Below are 16246 nucleotides of genomic sequence, written 5' to 3' on the forward strand. Positions count from 1 at the left end.
CAAAACTTCAGCATGCAGATTTAATTGTGTCTTGTCTTCTCCTTATACATGATAATATATTTCGAACTGGAAGGAACCTTTGAAATCATCTTTATTTTTATCTTTTCCTTAACTGTAAAATGAAGATAAAAGCACCTACCTCCAAGGGTTGTTGTATTAAAGAGTTAATATTTGTAAAGACATAGCACAGTGATTGGCACATAGTAGGGACTTAAATGCTTGCTTTCTTCCTTTTTCTCCTCGATTTACTGAGAAGCATTAGACAGTCCCTCGGAATAATATCATGGGTCAATCAAAAGGACCCATCTTGAATAAAGGGATATTGTGTGACTTGAGCAACCACTCCCTGTATTCTCATCTCTTCCCCGCCCCCCATTTGTATCGTTCTATTGGGTGACAAGTTCATAGGATCATAGATTTAGAGCTGAAAGGGTCCTCTAGTCCCACCCCCTCATTTTACAAGTTCAAGTTTTACCGATCTTGGATGGAGAAGGCTTATTAGCCAAGGGTGTTGAGGGGCGTCTACGTCTTAGGTCCTGAAGCGGCGGTTAGGCAGGTGGAAGCCGCACCCACTGACTGGCAAACACCACACCCCTGGGCTCCCCAAAGCCCAAGGGCAGGGGTCGGCGGCCTGTCTACCGGGGCTGAGACTGCGGTCCTTTAACAGACAGTCTGGGGCAGCGAATAAACGTGAGTGACCAAATGAAGAGCTGGGATCGACCTACCCTGTATATGATAAGCCGCTTTTTTTTTAACCTCTCTTCCTCGCGACCCTCCCCCCTCACCCTTTACGGTGGGGGGAACCCGGGACTGAAGGGGCTCGGGGGCGGGGGGAGGAACCCCGGCGCTGCCTCCACGCGTGGCCTCCGAGGGGTCAATGTCAATGCGAAGAGGGCCAGGAGGAAGCTGACCCGGCTTCGGGAAGGGGGGTGGGGGCAACGATGGGCGACCAGCAGCCACAGCAGCCCAGCCTGACGCCGCCATCTTACCCTACTCACCCTAACTCCCCCCTCAGCCGAGCTGGCTTCGTGTTTTCCTTCCGGCCGCTGACAGAGATCCGGGGTTGGGAGGGGTGTGTTTGGGGGGGGGGGAGTGGGGGTGGGGTGGGGAGGGGAGGACGGAAGAGGAAAGGGAGGGAGGTGAGCCAGCTAGAGGTGGTGTGGGGTGGGTGGGTGTGTGCGTGTGTGTGTATGTAGAGGTGTGTGTATGTGTGTGTATATGTGTATCGTGTGTGCGGAGAGAGGAGGGAGGGGGAGGGAGAGGGAGGAGGAGGAGGAGGAGGAGGAATGAGAGCGAGAGTCTCTTCTCTTCGGCTCCTTCGCCTGGTCGGAAAGAGCCGAGCGCAGCCCGAGCGCTCTAGTAAAATGGCGGCGTCGGCGTCGGCGGTGGCCGCGGCGTCTGGTCGGTGAAGTGACTCGACTGCTTCTCTCCCCCATCCCCCTCCCTCCCTCCCTGTCCCCTCCCCCCTCCTTCCCCCCCCCTTCCCCGCCGCCGCAGGCGCCTCCGCGCCCCTCCGGCCTGCGCACCTCCCCTCGTCCCCCCCCTCTCCCTCCTCCCCCCCCCTCACCGCCCCCGCTCCCGGGACAGGCAGTTCCTCGTCCCCTTCACCTCCCCACCCTCTCCGGCTCTCTCCTCCCCCCTCCCCCGCCGGCCGGCCGGCCCCCCTCCTTCTCTCTCCCCTCCCCCCCCCTCCGGTCAGGATCAGTCCGTGCGATCCGAAGCGGGGGAGGGGGGGGGCGGCGGCTGAACGATGTGCGAGAACTGCGCAGACCTGGTGGAGGTGTTAAATGAAAGTAAGTAGCCGCCGCCGTTGCCGCCTTTCGGGGTGCCTGTGTGTGTGCCTGTGTGTGTGTTGGGGGGTCCCCCACGTCTCCTCCTTCCGTACCTCTCCCCCCACCCCCATCCTCCCAGGCCTGAGGGAAAGCGCGGTTCCGCGGCGGGCCGGGGAGCGTGCGGGCCTAGTGCCCCCGGGAAGGTGTCTGGACTGGCAAGCGGGCCGCTGAGGAGACTGCGGCCTCCGGGCGGACGCGGGCCAGGCCTAGTGGGGCCTGGCGTGGCCTGGGCACTCTCAGGTACCTGGCGGGAGGGGAAGCAGCGGCTGCACTCGCCGGCTTGGGCCTGCCTTTAAACGAGACATCTTGGGAAGCAGGGCCCGTGTGCTCCGGGAAACTTTCCTCATTACAGGTGTCAATTAATGAGGGGTTAATTAGCTTCTCGCCGCTCTGCCCGGGGGAAGGTAAGGCGAGGGTAGGTGAGGTGGGGCAGCGGACTAGGAAGAGGTTTTTCCTGAGAGTCCAATCTCCCCTCCACCCCCTTTTATCTGATTTTCTGGCTGTTCCAGAGGCCTCTTGTACCTGATAATTTGTATTAAACTCATTGGGAGGTGCCGTATTTTTTCTTGGGGGGGGGGGAGGAAGGGGAGGTGATATATGAAACATTTCTGTCACTTTGTAAATCCTGAAAATGAACCGAGTGTGAGAAGATAACCTTTCAAACCTATTTTCATTTAGTGATGTTATTTTCTGTGTATGTTCAAGGATTTAATGACAAAACCTATTTTGTGGAAATAAACCGTGTACTACAGATTCCATCCTGCCTTCAAATTTCTCCTTCCCTCCAAAAAATCCCCCGAATTTCTTGCACTTTTAAAAAAAGTGAATAAGGTTATCAGCACACAAGAGAGATCCTTTTTATTTCTTTTCCATCTATTCTTTGTAGCAAGCATCTTTAAAATAATAAAATACAGGGCAAGTCAACTACTAGCCAGGCCTAGAGGCCTGGTTAGAAGACCTGAATTAGATTTAAAGATTAATGTCCACTAACTTGATAAGAAAGTAACTTAACTAAAAGAATTGTATTATTTAAACATACACATACATACACACAAAATCTGGTGTTTGTTTTTTAGGCAGTTAATTCTAAAGACTCCTAGAATTCATGTTTTCCTAATTCAAATACAGTGATCTAAAATAATGATAAAATGTAATGTTTAGGTTTTGTTGTGTTCTTGACTGTGATTATCCAGCATTTGATTGATAAAGTCAAGTTTAAAGCTGAAAAGTTTTAGTTGTTCTTGGCATTGTAAGGTGAAGTGGAAAGAACTTTTGTGACTCTCACTAGTTGTACAATTCTGGGCAAGTTATTTTAATCCTGAACCTCAGTTTCCTCATCTCAGCAATGGGAATAATAATCCTTACACTAGCTCCCTTACAGAGTTGTGAGGATAGTGCTTTATAAATCTTAAAATGCTAATAAGTAAATGTTGATTTTATTTGTGGTAGTCTTGTAGGGTGTTCCTCCTGAAAATTGCATATCCAAATAAATCAAGTAATTGTTTCATCCTGTATTTTCCAGGACTTTTGTTCTGATTTCTTCATTAGCTCATAGTTTGAGTGAAAATTGTTTTGATTGGTATCAGTAACATAATGGTAGGATAAAAAAAGCAATGCTTTGTATGTTTAAGCAAAACTTACAGACTCCTCAAATGTAAAAAAGTGATTCATTAACATGGCTGTGTTAGAAAAATTATTTTGCCTTTAGTTAATATATTGGAGCAAAACCATTGTTAATTTTACCATATTTTTTGAACAACTTTACATCTATGAATTTAAGCTTGAGAAGAAATTCATGAAACTGTTTCCAGATATTACTAAAATGACAAAGAATCATTAATTTTGGATGCTTTGAAAATTTGTACCATACCTTAATCATAGAGGAAGGTGCTATTGAAGTACTATGAATGGGATAAAGATTTTTGCTGTTAGAACCTTGTATGAAACTCCTGGTGATTAAATGAGTAGATTTTTTTAATAAGACAAATTAGAACATTTTATAAAGAAAAGCAGTTTTATTTCAAGTATGTACAGTAATTTGTACTAGACTAGCAAAATAGTCAAAGTTTCCATGATAAAGGAATGATTTGTAGTTTTTATATGATAGTAAATGGCATTTCTGGAGGATTTGATATTTCTCCAAAGTGCATTAATTTCTGATTTCATGAAGACTTTTCCTGCTGATTTCACATGGTATAGTGGAAAAGAACACTAGATTTGAAGTTGAAGGACCTGGGCTGGAATTCTTGCTCTGCTTTACTAGTAAAAATGAACCACATCTCTGGGTCTTATATGTCAAAGCTTTTTTATTCCACCATACCACTTGGGAGAGGTCTGGCAGAATACTTTTTTAGGCAGTAGGTAAAAGTAACATAAATTGAAATGAAGTAGATTAAACATTTTTCTTATAATCGTGGTTCTTACTAATTTACTGAGCAGGTTTTTTTTTCATAGGACTGAACCTTTAGAAACATCACAAATTAAGAATTATTTTTTTTACATATAAGAATATATAGATTCTCTCTTCTTTTTCTCCTTCCCCCTCCCCCCAGTCAAATTTGCTTAGAATTCACCTGATGATAAAGTTGCTTTGTTGCTTCATATTCAGTTTAGAAGTTAGATAAAGGGAGAGTATAATTTATTAGCACTCTGAATGATTTGTTACCTTTTAGGCTTTGATGCTTGCTAGCTTTTTATAATTGTTTATGCCTTCTGTTGCAAGGTAGTATTTAAATGTATGTAGTAGTAATGCTCTACTAAAATCTTGATTTGATGCTTTATGTCTTTGGGTTCTTTAAGGCTATTCTATTGGAGGGATACCTCTGGCAGGTACTGTCCTAGCTGGGAAACCTTCAGTTAGAGCCTGGCCTAGCTTCTTTCAAAGCTTAACTCAGATACTTCCTCCTATATGAGGCCTTTCCTGATCTCCTAAGTGGCTAGTACTTCTCCTTTACATGGTCCCCCCCCCCCCCCTTCCCATCTTTTACCTTTGTCTTATATATTTCTATGTGTGTACATATTATTTCCTTTAATAGAATGTAAGCTTCTTATGGGTGGGGACTGTTATTTTTATTTTTGTGTCCCTAGCACTTATCATAGTTATACATACAGGTCTGAGAGTATCATTACCAGGTTTACATTTGAGTTTTTTGGACTTTAGCAACCCTGTAACCATAGAACTGTAAGCTCCTTGAGAGCTGGGATTGTCTTTTGACTTTCTTTGTAAACTGTGCTCTCTTAGTACAGTGTCTGACACAGGTACTTAGTAAATACCACTTGACCTGCTGACTTAGAAAACTGTACAAAGCTATAGAAAGAATAAGACTCACATCATCTAATTCATAGATTCTTAAAGTATTCAGGACATGATATATCATCATAGCAAGTATGCCTAGATGAAGGTAAAGATAAAATGAAGTAGGATGAGTTATAAAAATTTGTTTTAAAGAAACTAGGTTATAAAAATTGAAATATTTGGCCAAAAATAATTGAATGAAAATCTGTGGGCTAGTTCTCTTTTCTAGCTACTGATTATTTTGGGAGTAGGTTTTCTCACTGTATTGAGTTAGGATCTGAAACTGCAAGTGACTTCAGGAAGCTGTCTAATCCTATCCTTTCATTTTATATATAAATAATAACAATAGCATTTGTTTAACCATTTAAAATTTGTAAGGTGCTTTGCATATGTTATCTCATTAGATAAAAAAAAACAAAACAAAACTGAGGCCCAGGGTTTGTGAATTACTTGAGGTCACACAGGTAGTAAGTGTTGGAAACAAGATTTGAACTCTGGCTTCTTTTTTTTTAATGAATGATTATAGTCAGTCAACAAGCATTTATTGCTTATTATATGCGGGGCACTGGGCTAATTTCTGGGTAAATAAAGACAACACAGAATAATCCCTTCTTTTAAGGAGCTTAAGGACTAAGAGAGAAGGAAGAAAATGTGTACAGATATGTATACATTAGGTATGTACAAAGTACAGTTGTCCCTTCCATATCTCAACTTTCACCATCTTGCTTTCAATATATCAAGAATTAACATAAGCAATTAAATGGGGAGTTTTGGCGAGTGCAAGCCACAGAAAACACACAAAGGCCAGAAGATGACACAGAAAAAGTTTAGAAACTCAGACATGCATACTTAATCCATAATTTATAATAAATTTCCTATAAAAGAAAAAAATAAAGAATTCATTGATACAAAAAGACCAAAAATTTTGGAGGGACCTCTGCTCCCCTCTTTTCCACATGTGGAAGGGATAACTACTTGCAAAGTAGATAAAAAATAACTTTAAGGGGAGACATTAACAGCTGGGAGAACCAGGAAAGGCCTCCTACAGGTGATGAAGGCACTTAAACTCAGATTTGAACAAAACCAAGATGTCTAAGGTTTTTACCTTTTAGGTGGAGAGAACATTCCAAGCATAAGGGGACAATCCAATCCAATGGGAAGACACAGAGATGGGTTTGTGAGAGGAACCACAAGTAGACTAGTAGGACTGAACTATGTGGAAGGAAGTGAGGGGTAATGTTTAAGAAGCCTGTAGGTTTGGCTAGATTGCCAAAAGCTTTACATATCAAACTGTAAAGTTTATATTTGATCCAAGAGGTAATGGGAGAGCCACTAGAATTTTTTGAGATGGTTTAGTAAATTAATATGCTTTAGGAAATTAATATTTGCAATTGTGTGTGGGATGGATTGGAGTGGACAGAGATTTGAGGAAAAGAGGCTATTGAAATAGGTCAGTGGAGAGAGGATGACTTGAATTAGGGTGGTGGCCATTTGAGTGGATATAAGAGGACACCTGAGATTATAGAGGTAAAATTGACGTGGTTTGACTACTGCTTGGATTTTTGTTATGAGTGAAGAATCCAAATAACTCTGAGGTTGTAGACCTTGCTAACTGAAAGGCTCACGGTGCCTATAGGGGATAAGGAAATAAAAATAAAGGATCTGAATGTCAATTTTTACAATAGCATTTAATCTTAATGTTAAAATGGTAAAATGTTGACTGCTTTAAAAACAATCACTCCAGTTTTACATAATATTTCAGGTTTTTTAAGAAAGGGAAGAAATGTAAATAATTAAACATATATTTGTATATGTATATATATAATAGACTGCTCTTATTTTAAAATAGTTTTAATCACTTAAATATCTGTACTAATTCAGTAGGGTTTGGGCATTGAGCATACTCCTTTTTTAGTTATTTTCTAAAACAGTTATCACCTAATTCACAAAGCATCCCAGGCATTTAGTTAGGATTTGATGGCTTGATTCTGGGGATTTGAAGTTTGAAGAGACTTGAACTGTATTTTTAAAAAACCAGTAAGGCTTAACTTTCCATCTTAGAACTAATACTATTTATTGGTTCCAAGGCAGAAGAGTGGTAAGGGCTAGGCATTTGGGGTTGTGACTTGCCCAGGGTCACATTTACAGGTCAAATTTGAACTCAAGACCTCCCATCTTCTGGACTAGCACTCTATTCACTGACCCACCCTCTCCCCCAACTGTTATGAGGATGAAGTGAATCTGTGTAAAGAGAAGATAAAGAGAGGGTCACTCTAGAAGTCAGGAAGCCTACATTCAAGTTCAGACTCAGTTACATAGTAGCTGTGTGACCTAGGCATGCCACTTAACAGTGAAGTGTGTTCTCTTAGACACTTGGAAGAAGAGAAGGTTGCTAGCTTCATGGGAAGGAAGTTCTTTTACCTTGGGAGTTCTCATTATAGTATAGGTATCCCACATCTTGACTTTCCCCATCACATTTTGACTATATTGTGGACTGGCATAAGAAGTTAAATAGGAATTTTTTGGAGATTTTGTAGAAGCTGCAGACAACAGGCAAAAACTGGCAGAGAACATAGAAAAAGTTTAGAAATTATATAGACTGTATTTAACCCAAATTTTATAAGGTACTGTAAACACCTCATAAAAGATAAAGAAAAAATTCAGACGACTTCTCTTACCGCACCTCCCGTAACAACTGGCATCCCATGCCCCATGTGCCACAAACTCTGCGCCTCAGCCTTTGGACTTCAAAGCCACATGAGGGTACATCAGTAGATGATAATGCACAAAGACAATTGTCATTCTCAGTAACTGAGAGACTACCACTCTCTGGTACAAAGGGAGAGCCAAAAAATTTTATGTGTTTTTTCCAGATTGCAGGGGTACTATGTATGCTCTTAACCTACTTGATGTGTTAGGGATACTTGTACTAATAAAATCAGAGACATAAGGCTCAGCATTATCCAGATAGACTTTAAAACAGGGTTGTGGTATTGATTTTTATAACTTGGTTAGGGACCCAGTACCAATATCATTAGGGACCTAAGTTGGTACAGCAACAGAAGAGGACCTGTTCCTGGTCCTGTGATTGACTAACTGAATGACTATGAGAAAAATTTCACTTCTCTTAATTTCAGTTTTCTCATTTGTAAAATGGGGTTAATCTTTGCTTTACCTGCCTCACAGGGATTTTGTGAAAATGTATTAAGTCCTGATTGTTTACAAAGCACTGTTTGATTCTGGGGACACAAAGACAATAATGAAACAGCCTCTAATTTTAAGGAATTTATATTTTATTAGGGGAAATAACATGTACACAGAAGTAATTATAAAACATAGAGAGTGAGTGCAAATGATTTGGGGGTACACTAAGAACTATGATGGTCAGGAAATAATTACTGTCAAGAGTTTGGCACTAGAACTGAGTGAACCTTGAAGGAAGCTGGGAATTAAAAAAAATGAATTGAGTTCTAGGCATGGAAGCAGGAATGTATATAAATGATGTGTTTGGAAAATGTTTTGGAAATTGTAAAAAGATATATGTAAATACCAATTATTTTTGATAGTTATATATTTATAACTTTGGTTCCCTGAAATTAAATGTTATGTTATGAAATTAAATGAATGTTATAAGTATTTACAAATATAAGCACCTTATTTTGAGCTATAGGAAAGGTAGGACACTTACTAAATTATTTAGTATGAAAATTCATTAGAATTTTTCTATTAGAATTGCTTGGTGACTCCAGTAGGGGCTTCTGTGAGCCTGGTCTTTGATATGGCATTTATGTATGTGATCTTGGGCAACTCAGATCACTAGACTTCAGATTCTACATCTGTAAAATAAAGTGAACTTGGAACTCTCCAGCAAAAAATTCCTTCCAGTTCTAGATTTAGAATTCTAAGTAAGTCATCTGAAGAGTTTTATTTATTTTTTTTAAACCCTTACCTTCCATCTTGGAGTCAATACTGTGTATTGGCTCCAAGACAGAAGAGTGGTAAGGGCTGGGCAATGGGGGTTAAGTGACTTGCCCAGGGTCACACAGCTGGGAAGTGTCTGAGGCCAGATTTGAACCAAGGCCTCCCAAAGAGTTTTATATTTTGCAGGATCTGGGATTCTATCAGTGTGGGTACTTTTCTAGTAATGCAAGTGGTAGCCATGGACTGTTTTCGTGAGTACATTTTCATGAGTTGCTATATGACTTCTCTTAGTAGCTAACCCTTCTTATGATACATATGTGCTAGGTGGTGGCTAGTCAAGATATTATCCTGCTTCATTTCTTTTTTAAAAATTGTCTTATTAATTTTATTTATATAAACCTCTTAGGTTACCTTGTCATTTTTAAAAGGAGGTAGGTAAAATTGTCTAACAGTGTGATTGTAACTTAAATATTTGCCATCTTTATTTTTGTAGTTTATTGTTTATTAACACAAAGGAAGGGGTTTATAAGTGTAATAACTTTAATATTTGGAACTAACATTGTCCTTTGTTTTTGACTTGAGTTTTGCCTTTTAGTGTTTCTGGTTATGTTGTAATCATTGAATCTATTTTGTTCTTTTGGCTCTTTTTTGTATCAGTTGATGCATATTTTTCCATGGTCTTTTTGGGCATTTAATTCTTTATGGCACAGTAATATTCCATCATATTTACATGCCACAATATGTTTGTCAATTTTCTTTTAACTGGGCATAGTCTGTTTTTACCTCTTGTTATACTACCATCAGTAACATAAGCTTCCTTATAGATATAAGTTTTTAATGAAGAGGGAGGGAATAAACTTAAGTGCTTACGATGTTCCAGGCACTTTGTTAGGTTTTATGCAATTATCTTCTTATTTGATCCTCATGATAACCTTGGTAGCTAGGAGCTTTGTGATCTCCATTTTTCATTTGAGAAAACTGAGACAAATGGAGGTTAAGTGATTTGCCCCAGTGTCTGAGGTTAATTTTGAATCCAGGTTTTCTTGACCACAGGCCTGTCACTAATCTGCTGTGCCACTTGGCACAGTGATCCCTTAAAGTGAATAGATTCCTACTTTACTATAAAAATACTCGCCTAAATTGCTATTTTCCTCTATACGGTTTTTCAGGATTAACAATAGAATTTTTAAAAATCCAGGCTCTGTGTACATTTTACTTCTTTTAAACCATAAGGACCCATATATAGAGCACTGTTCTAGAGATTAGGGAAAGTTATAGAGTATGAGGCATTATGGCATATATTGATTTGGTGTCAAGATCTGGATTCTACTCCTGGTTCTGACATTTACCATCTGTGTGACCTGGGGCATGCTACTTGATCTCTTAGAGTTTTTTCATAAGAAAACAGGAATAATAATACCTAACTTTTGAGGAAGGATGGAGATGATGGAGAAAGTTCTTGGGTTTACTAAGTATTATATAAAGGTGAATTGTGATTGATCAGCAGGTATCTTATTGTGTACTAGGTACTATGCTATGTGTTAAGACTGCAAAGACCAAAATGAAATAGTTTCTGCTCTTAAGCTTACATTTTATCAGGAGACTCAAAAGGTACATACATAAGTGTATACAAAGTATATAGAAAATAAACACAAGGTAATTTATTCTGGGTAGGGAGAAGGCGGTACTAGAAGTTGGTGATTATCAGGAAAGGCCTTGTGTAGGAGGTGTAGGAGCTTAAACTGATCTTTGAAGGAAAGATGAGATGGAAGAGCAGAGATGGAAGACAGAATGTATGTGAGAAAGAGCAAGGACAGTTTGAGTTGTAGAGTGTGTAAAAGGGAATAATGAGCTATAAGCCTGGAAAGGCTGAAGGGCTTGTGAAAGAATTTAAATTCAAAAAATGGAATTTTTAGTTTATTTTTATAGGGATGGCATTGTCAGATATGTGCTTTAGGAATATCAATTTGACATGTATATGTAGTAGGATGGATTGGGAAGGAGAAAGACTTGAGGAAGGGAAACCAATTAAGCTATTTAAGTAGCTTTGACAATGAAGGTACCTGAAGTAGGGTAATGGACATATGTGTGAAGAAAAGGAGATAAATGCAAGATACATTGTAGAGGTGGAATTGAATGAATGAATGAATGAATGAATGAAGAATGAATGAAAAAGTACTTATGTTCCAGGCATTCAAAGGATACAAGTGTTAGGGATCTTGCTTTCAAGGAGATTGCATACTAATGTGAAATAGAACATTTAAAACATTTTACCTGCAATTTAGATGGAAAAGTCTCAAAGGCCTTAGAGTACAGCAGCAAACAGATGGCAATTGCATTATCTTTAATGTTATTTCCACTTAAAATCATATCAGTTTATGATGTTGAACCATTTCACAGTGCTGAAAACTTTGGTGTCAAGAACTTTATTTTCTGAGTTTTAGTACCTAGAACTGCTGAGGTGGTAGTGTCTGCAGAACCAGGAGGCCATTTACATCTCCTTTGTTGGGAGTGGTGGATACCCAGGATGATAGGTGCAGGAGTTGGTCTGGAAGGGGATCTGTGGTCTGAGGTTTGCTGACACTTCGTTTCTTGTCTATTTGTAACAGTCAATCAACGAACATTTATTATGTGCTAGAGATTTTAAGTCATTCAACAAGCATTTATAAGAGTTACCGTGTGCCATATATTAGGTTAAACCCTGGAAGTACACATATAAGCAAAAAGAAAAACAGTCTCTGCACTCTAGGAACTTGTATTTTAATGGACAAAGCCTATGCATAAAAGGATGAAGGTGGTCAGCATTGTCAGAGGCTGTTGAGAAGTCAAAGAGGGATGAGTATTGAGAAAAAGCCCTTAGATTTGGCAATTAAGAGATATCATTGGTAACACTGGAGAGTTCAATTTCCTACATGAAAGGAGGAGACAGATAAGACAGTAGATATTTGGATGGATGTTATAATTTTTTTAAAGGATTGGGGAGATCTGATATGAAATGAAGGGGGAGAAGGGTGCTCTGGGAGAAATGACTATGGTTTTTTTAACTGAAAGGGTGAGTGGATAGGGAGCCCTGGAAAGTTTGAAGAGGAATGAAAAGGCTTGAAAAAGTATCTGTGGTGAGTGGGATAGTGGATCAATTAGGGAAATATAAAACTGTTGCCTGAACTAAGGGTTCAGGTGAGATTATGTAATGTGAATTTATAGTGGACCCAGTCAGCATAGTTTTGTGATCCCTCTCAGCTTTGTTCAGCAGCAAATGAACAGGAGGAAAGCTGGATGGTGAGAGTAATCTGAGGGTTTAGCAGGGTAAGATCAGTAGTTATAGGTTAAGGGGACAAGGGACTCCAAAGAAACGGACAGTATAGACTTGAATTGGCTCACTAAGGAGTCAAGATGTGAAAGAGACAATGCAGTTAGCATAGGAGTGATAGCTGGGGAAAGAACTGAGGGATAGAGGGACTAGAGGTCACAGTGAGAATGAAAAATAGAGTTAGGAGTTTTAAGACAGGGAAAGATGGAATGCTAAGATATAATCAGATAAAGTAATTCCAGAGTTCTTGAATGTAGAACACTTGTGATGGTGGTGATAGCAAAGGTATGATCATCTCTGTGGGATGTTGTAAGGAATAGGTCATGGGAAATACGGAAATTGGAGAACTGGGAAGTTAGGATGGTTGAGAGGGGTATATCAACAATATGTGTGTTAAAGTCCCTTAGTAAAAAAGTAGGAGTTGGGAAGGAAAGAGAGTAGGTCAAACACTGAACTCATTGAAGAAAGGAATGTGTGCTAGAGGTCAGTTAAATTAATAGCTGCCAAAATCTTGATCGACTGTGATGAATATGGATTGAGTTAACCTCACAAGGAGGAGAGGTTACCAATCTATGGTAGTAGAGGGAGAATCTGGAAGTGGCAATAGACCACAATTCTGTACCACAACCAGGGGTAGTGAGTGAGTAATGGATGTTAAGTGAAAGTGCAACCAGTGCTGGAAAGTGTGGCTAGATGCTATGTCATCAGGAGGGATCCAGGTCTCAGTGAATTCAAGAAGATGGAGTATAAGATTTTATCTATGGAGCAGACATTCCAAAGAATTTAGTAGAAAGAATGGATAGCCTTAGAGTTTGACGTGGAAGGGGGTTGGGTTCAGACAGTTGGGAGTAAGGGAACCTGAAGTTTGTCAACAGTTGGCTACATTTCCATAGTGCTACTCTCCTCAATAATGGTTGCAAAGATTACTTTGGAAAGCAGTTATTTCCAAGGCTCTTGTGTATTCAGGGTTCTGGCTTATTTCCATTCCTGAGAGGAATCCACATAGGTTACTGTAGTGGTTTGATTTGCTAGGCTTATTCCTAGGCTCCTGGTTGATTTTCTAGACTTTGCTTAGGCTTATGTTTCTTCCTAAAGTGTCTTGATATTTAAAGTGGGATATATGCAATGAGTGAGAGTAAGGAATTGTGAGAAGATTATAGGGTTTTGAAATAGGTGTCTAGAAGGATGTATCCTTCATTGAAAAAGAGAAGAGAGGTTTATTTGTTGTTGTTGTTTTGTAGGAGGAAGGTGGTGTGCAGGAGATAAGGTCTTACATGGATATGAGATTCTAATGGGATATCTATTGTGAAATATCCAGTAGGCATTGTAGTTCTAGTGAAGGGCTAGAGATGAATGTAGATCAGGCGAGTCATTTGCATAGAGACAATAAAGTGACATCAAAAAAGACATCAAAGATGAAGTATAGAGAGAGAAAAGAAGAGGGCCTAGGATAGTGTTTTGAGGTTTTTCTACAATTTGGGGCTAGGATATGGATGATGATCTAGTAAAAGAGACAGAGAAAGCTGTTTGGTAGGAGGAAAACTTAAGAGAACATAAATATACAGAGAGGAACAAATACCAGGAAAAGGGTGGCCAACTATATCAAATGCTGCAGAAAGATCAAGAAGGGTGAGGATAGTAAATAATTGAAAATTAATTTTAATTTTTACAATGGAGAAAAGATTTTGGTTTTGATGGTTTAAAAAATTATTGATAATTTTGGAAACAGTAGTTTCATTCTTTTTTTTTAACATAATTTGAAGGTCTTTATCCTAGTATTTTAACAGAATTTGTGCTGTCATTGGAATTGTGAAATTTAACTCAACTATGCATTTTGGAATTTGAAGCCCCCCCCCCCCCCTTCCTGGAGGCAATTTATGGATTATTTCAATTGGTGCTTTTTTTTTTTTTAAATTCAAGAGAGACTTGCCACCAAGGATTCAAAAATTTTTTTCACTCTGCTAGTCATTTCTGCTCTCCAGACTATAAATTAATTCTCTATTCTTTTTTATTTAATTTTTAAAAATTATTTAATTTTATTTATTTTTAAAACCCTTGCCTTCCATCTTGAAATGAATACTGCAAGGCAGAAGAGTGGTAAGGGCTGGGCAATGGGGGTTAAGTGACTTGCCCAGGATCACACAGCTGGGAAGTGTCTGAGGTCAGATTTGAACCTAGGACCTTCCATCTCTAGGCCTGGCTCTCAATCCACTGAGCTGCCCAGCTGCCCCCTCTCTATTTGTTCTTCTCCAAATTATTCTCTTAAGATTTTCTCTTCTCTATTTGTTTTTGTCCAGATTCTTCTCTTAAGATTTTCACTCTTGAACCATTCTGGGGCATCTGCAGATCTATATTGTCTTGGGAATGAATCTATAGGCTCTGTTTTTCATTAGGTGTTGGTTCAATTCCTTTGTCTTTCAGTATTTATTTAGAGACATTTATAAATTTTAGATCTCTTGTTAATTTTGATTCTCCCCTGTTGATTTGGCAATTTTTATTCTCTATTTTTAGCGGTTTTCTTTCCTTTGAGATAATTGGTGATTTTAGTCTTTTTTTCTTTTATATTTCCCTGTTCATTTTCTAGTTCTTTCCCCTTTGGTAGTGGGTTTTCTCCCTGGGGAGGGTATTCATAAGCTATCTCAGCTTCATCCTGCATTGGGGAATTGTCTTTTTATTGACTTTGTTCAGTTAGCTAGCTTCTTGTGGGACAAGACTGGCCCCAGTTGGATGTTATTCTCTTTTTTTTTTTCAGGCTTGTTGTAACCCAGCATACTGGCCCCCTGCTTTAGTTTACCTCTGTTCTTTAGTTTTCTAGCCAGGCTGACTGTATCTGCTACTTTTTGTAATCTTGGGTGAGGATGAAATGATTCTTCTGGGCAGAGTTTAAGCTGTGTTGGGGTTCCCTAATCTAGGGGCCACAAGGGGCACAGTCCTGTCCTCCTGTACATTCTCTCCACATAGCTGGACAGTTAAGACCTGAGGATTATAGTAATAGAATACCATGGTAAGGGCAAGGGTGAGATGTGCTAGCAGAGACTATCGGCAGAAAAATTCCTCAGCACATCCCAAAGCATAAAACTCTGGGTTGGTTTGTATGGACTACTAGAGTGTGGAGTCTGGTAAACTATGCATATTGAGTGATTGCATTAGAAATTATTACTGTCCACTGTTAATTCATAAGACTGTTACCGCATTGATCTTGTTTTCTTGTCCTATGGTTGCAATTTTATAAATTTTATACCTCTGGCACATAATTCCTCTTAAATAAAGAGAATTAGTGGAGATTGTAGAAAATTACTGTGTTCTGTCTTATTGCTCATGGGGACCTAGAAGTATGAAATAAGATTTTTCTTTTAAAAAATTTTAGTTTTTTTCTCTCAGCAAAAATCAATTCTTTCTCACATTTCCTTCTCCCTAACTGAGAAAGAAAGAAAAACAAAACCCCTGTTACAAACATGTATAGTCAAAAACAAATATCTGCATTGGCCTTGTCTAAAAGAAAAAAAATTTATATAGGGAACATATATCCACACATTATTTTAGCTGTCATCATAATAGTAATTCTGTATTCTAAGTTTCAAACATTATCAGGAGCTGGATAGAGAATGCTTTATCTTTAGTCCTCTGGAATCTTGATTGTTCATCATGTTTATTAGAGTTCCTAAGCCTTTAAAAACTATGTCTCTACAATGTTCTCTAAACAAATTGGTTCTGTTCATATCACTCTGTATCAGTTCATACATGATTTCCCAGGTTTCTTTAAAACTCTCTTCTAGCATTTCTTAACAATACTCTGACCCATCCATATACAATAATAACTTCAGTCATTCCCAAATTGATGGACATCCTTTCAGATTGTGATTCCTTGCCAAATCAAAAAGAGCTGTA

General features: G+C 39.2%; 1 protein-coding gene across 8 annotated transcripts in view; it reads left to right on the forward strand.

The window, feature by feature from the left end:
• Window positions 1–492: 492 nt before the first annotated feature.
• The window catches only part of USP34 (ubiquitin specific peptidase 34), a 357595-nt gene continuing 341841 nt past the window's right edge, over window positions 493–16246 (forward strand). For 4 of the 8 annotated variants that reach the window (XM_056813953.1, XM_056813955.1, XM_056813956.1 and 1 more), the window contains exon 1: window positions 1140–1793. In XM_056813953.1, coding sequence (XP_056669931.1) covers window positions 1751–1793 — 43 coding nt within the window. In that variant the 5' untranslated portion in view covers window positions 1140–1750. Of the gene's footprint in view, window positions 691–1101; window positions 1794–1852; window positions 2073–16246 lie in introns of those variants that run through there. The other 4 variants (XM_056813961.1, XM_056813959.1, XM_056813952.1 and 1 more) reach the window with 4 other exon arrangements.

The sequence above is a fragment of the Monodelphis domestica genome, chromosome 1, assembly GCF_027887165.1.
Source record: "Monodelphis domestica isolate mMonDom1 chromosome 1, mMonDom1.pri, whole genome shotgun sequence".
Lineage (NCBI taxonomy): Eukaryota > Metazoa > Chordata > Mammalia > Didelphimorphia > Didelphidae > Monodelphis > Monodelphis domestica.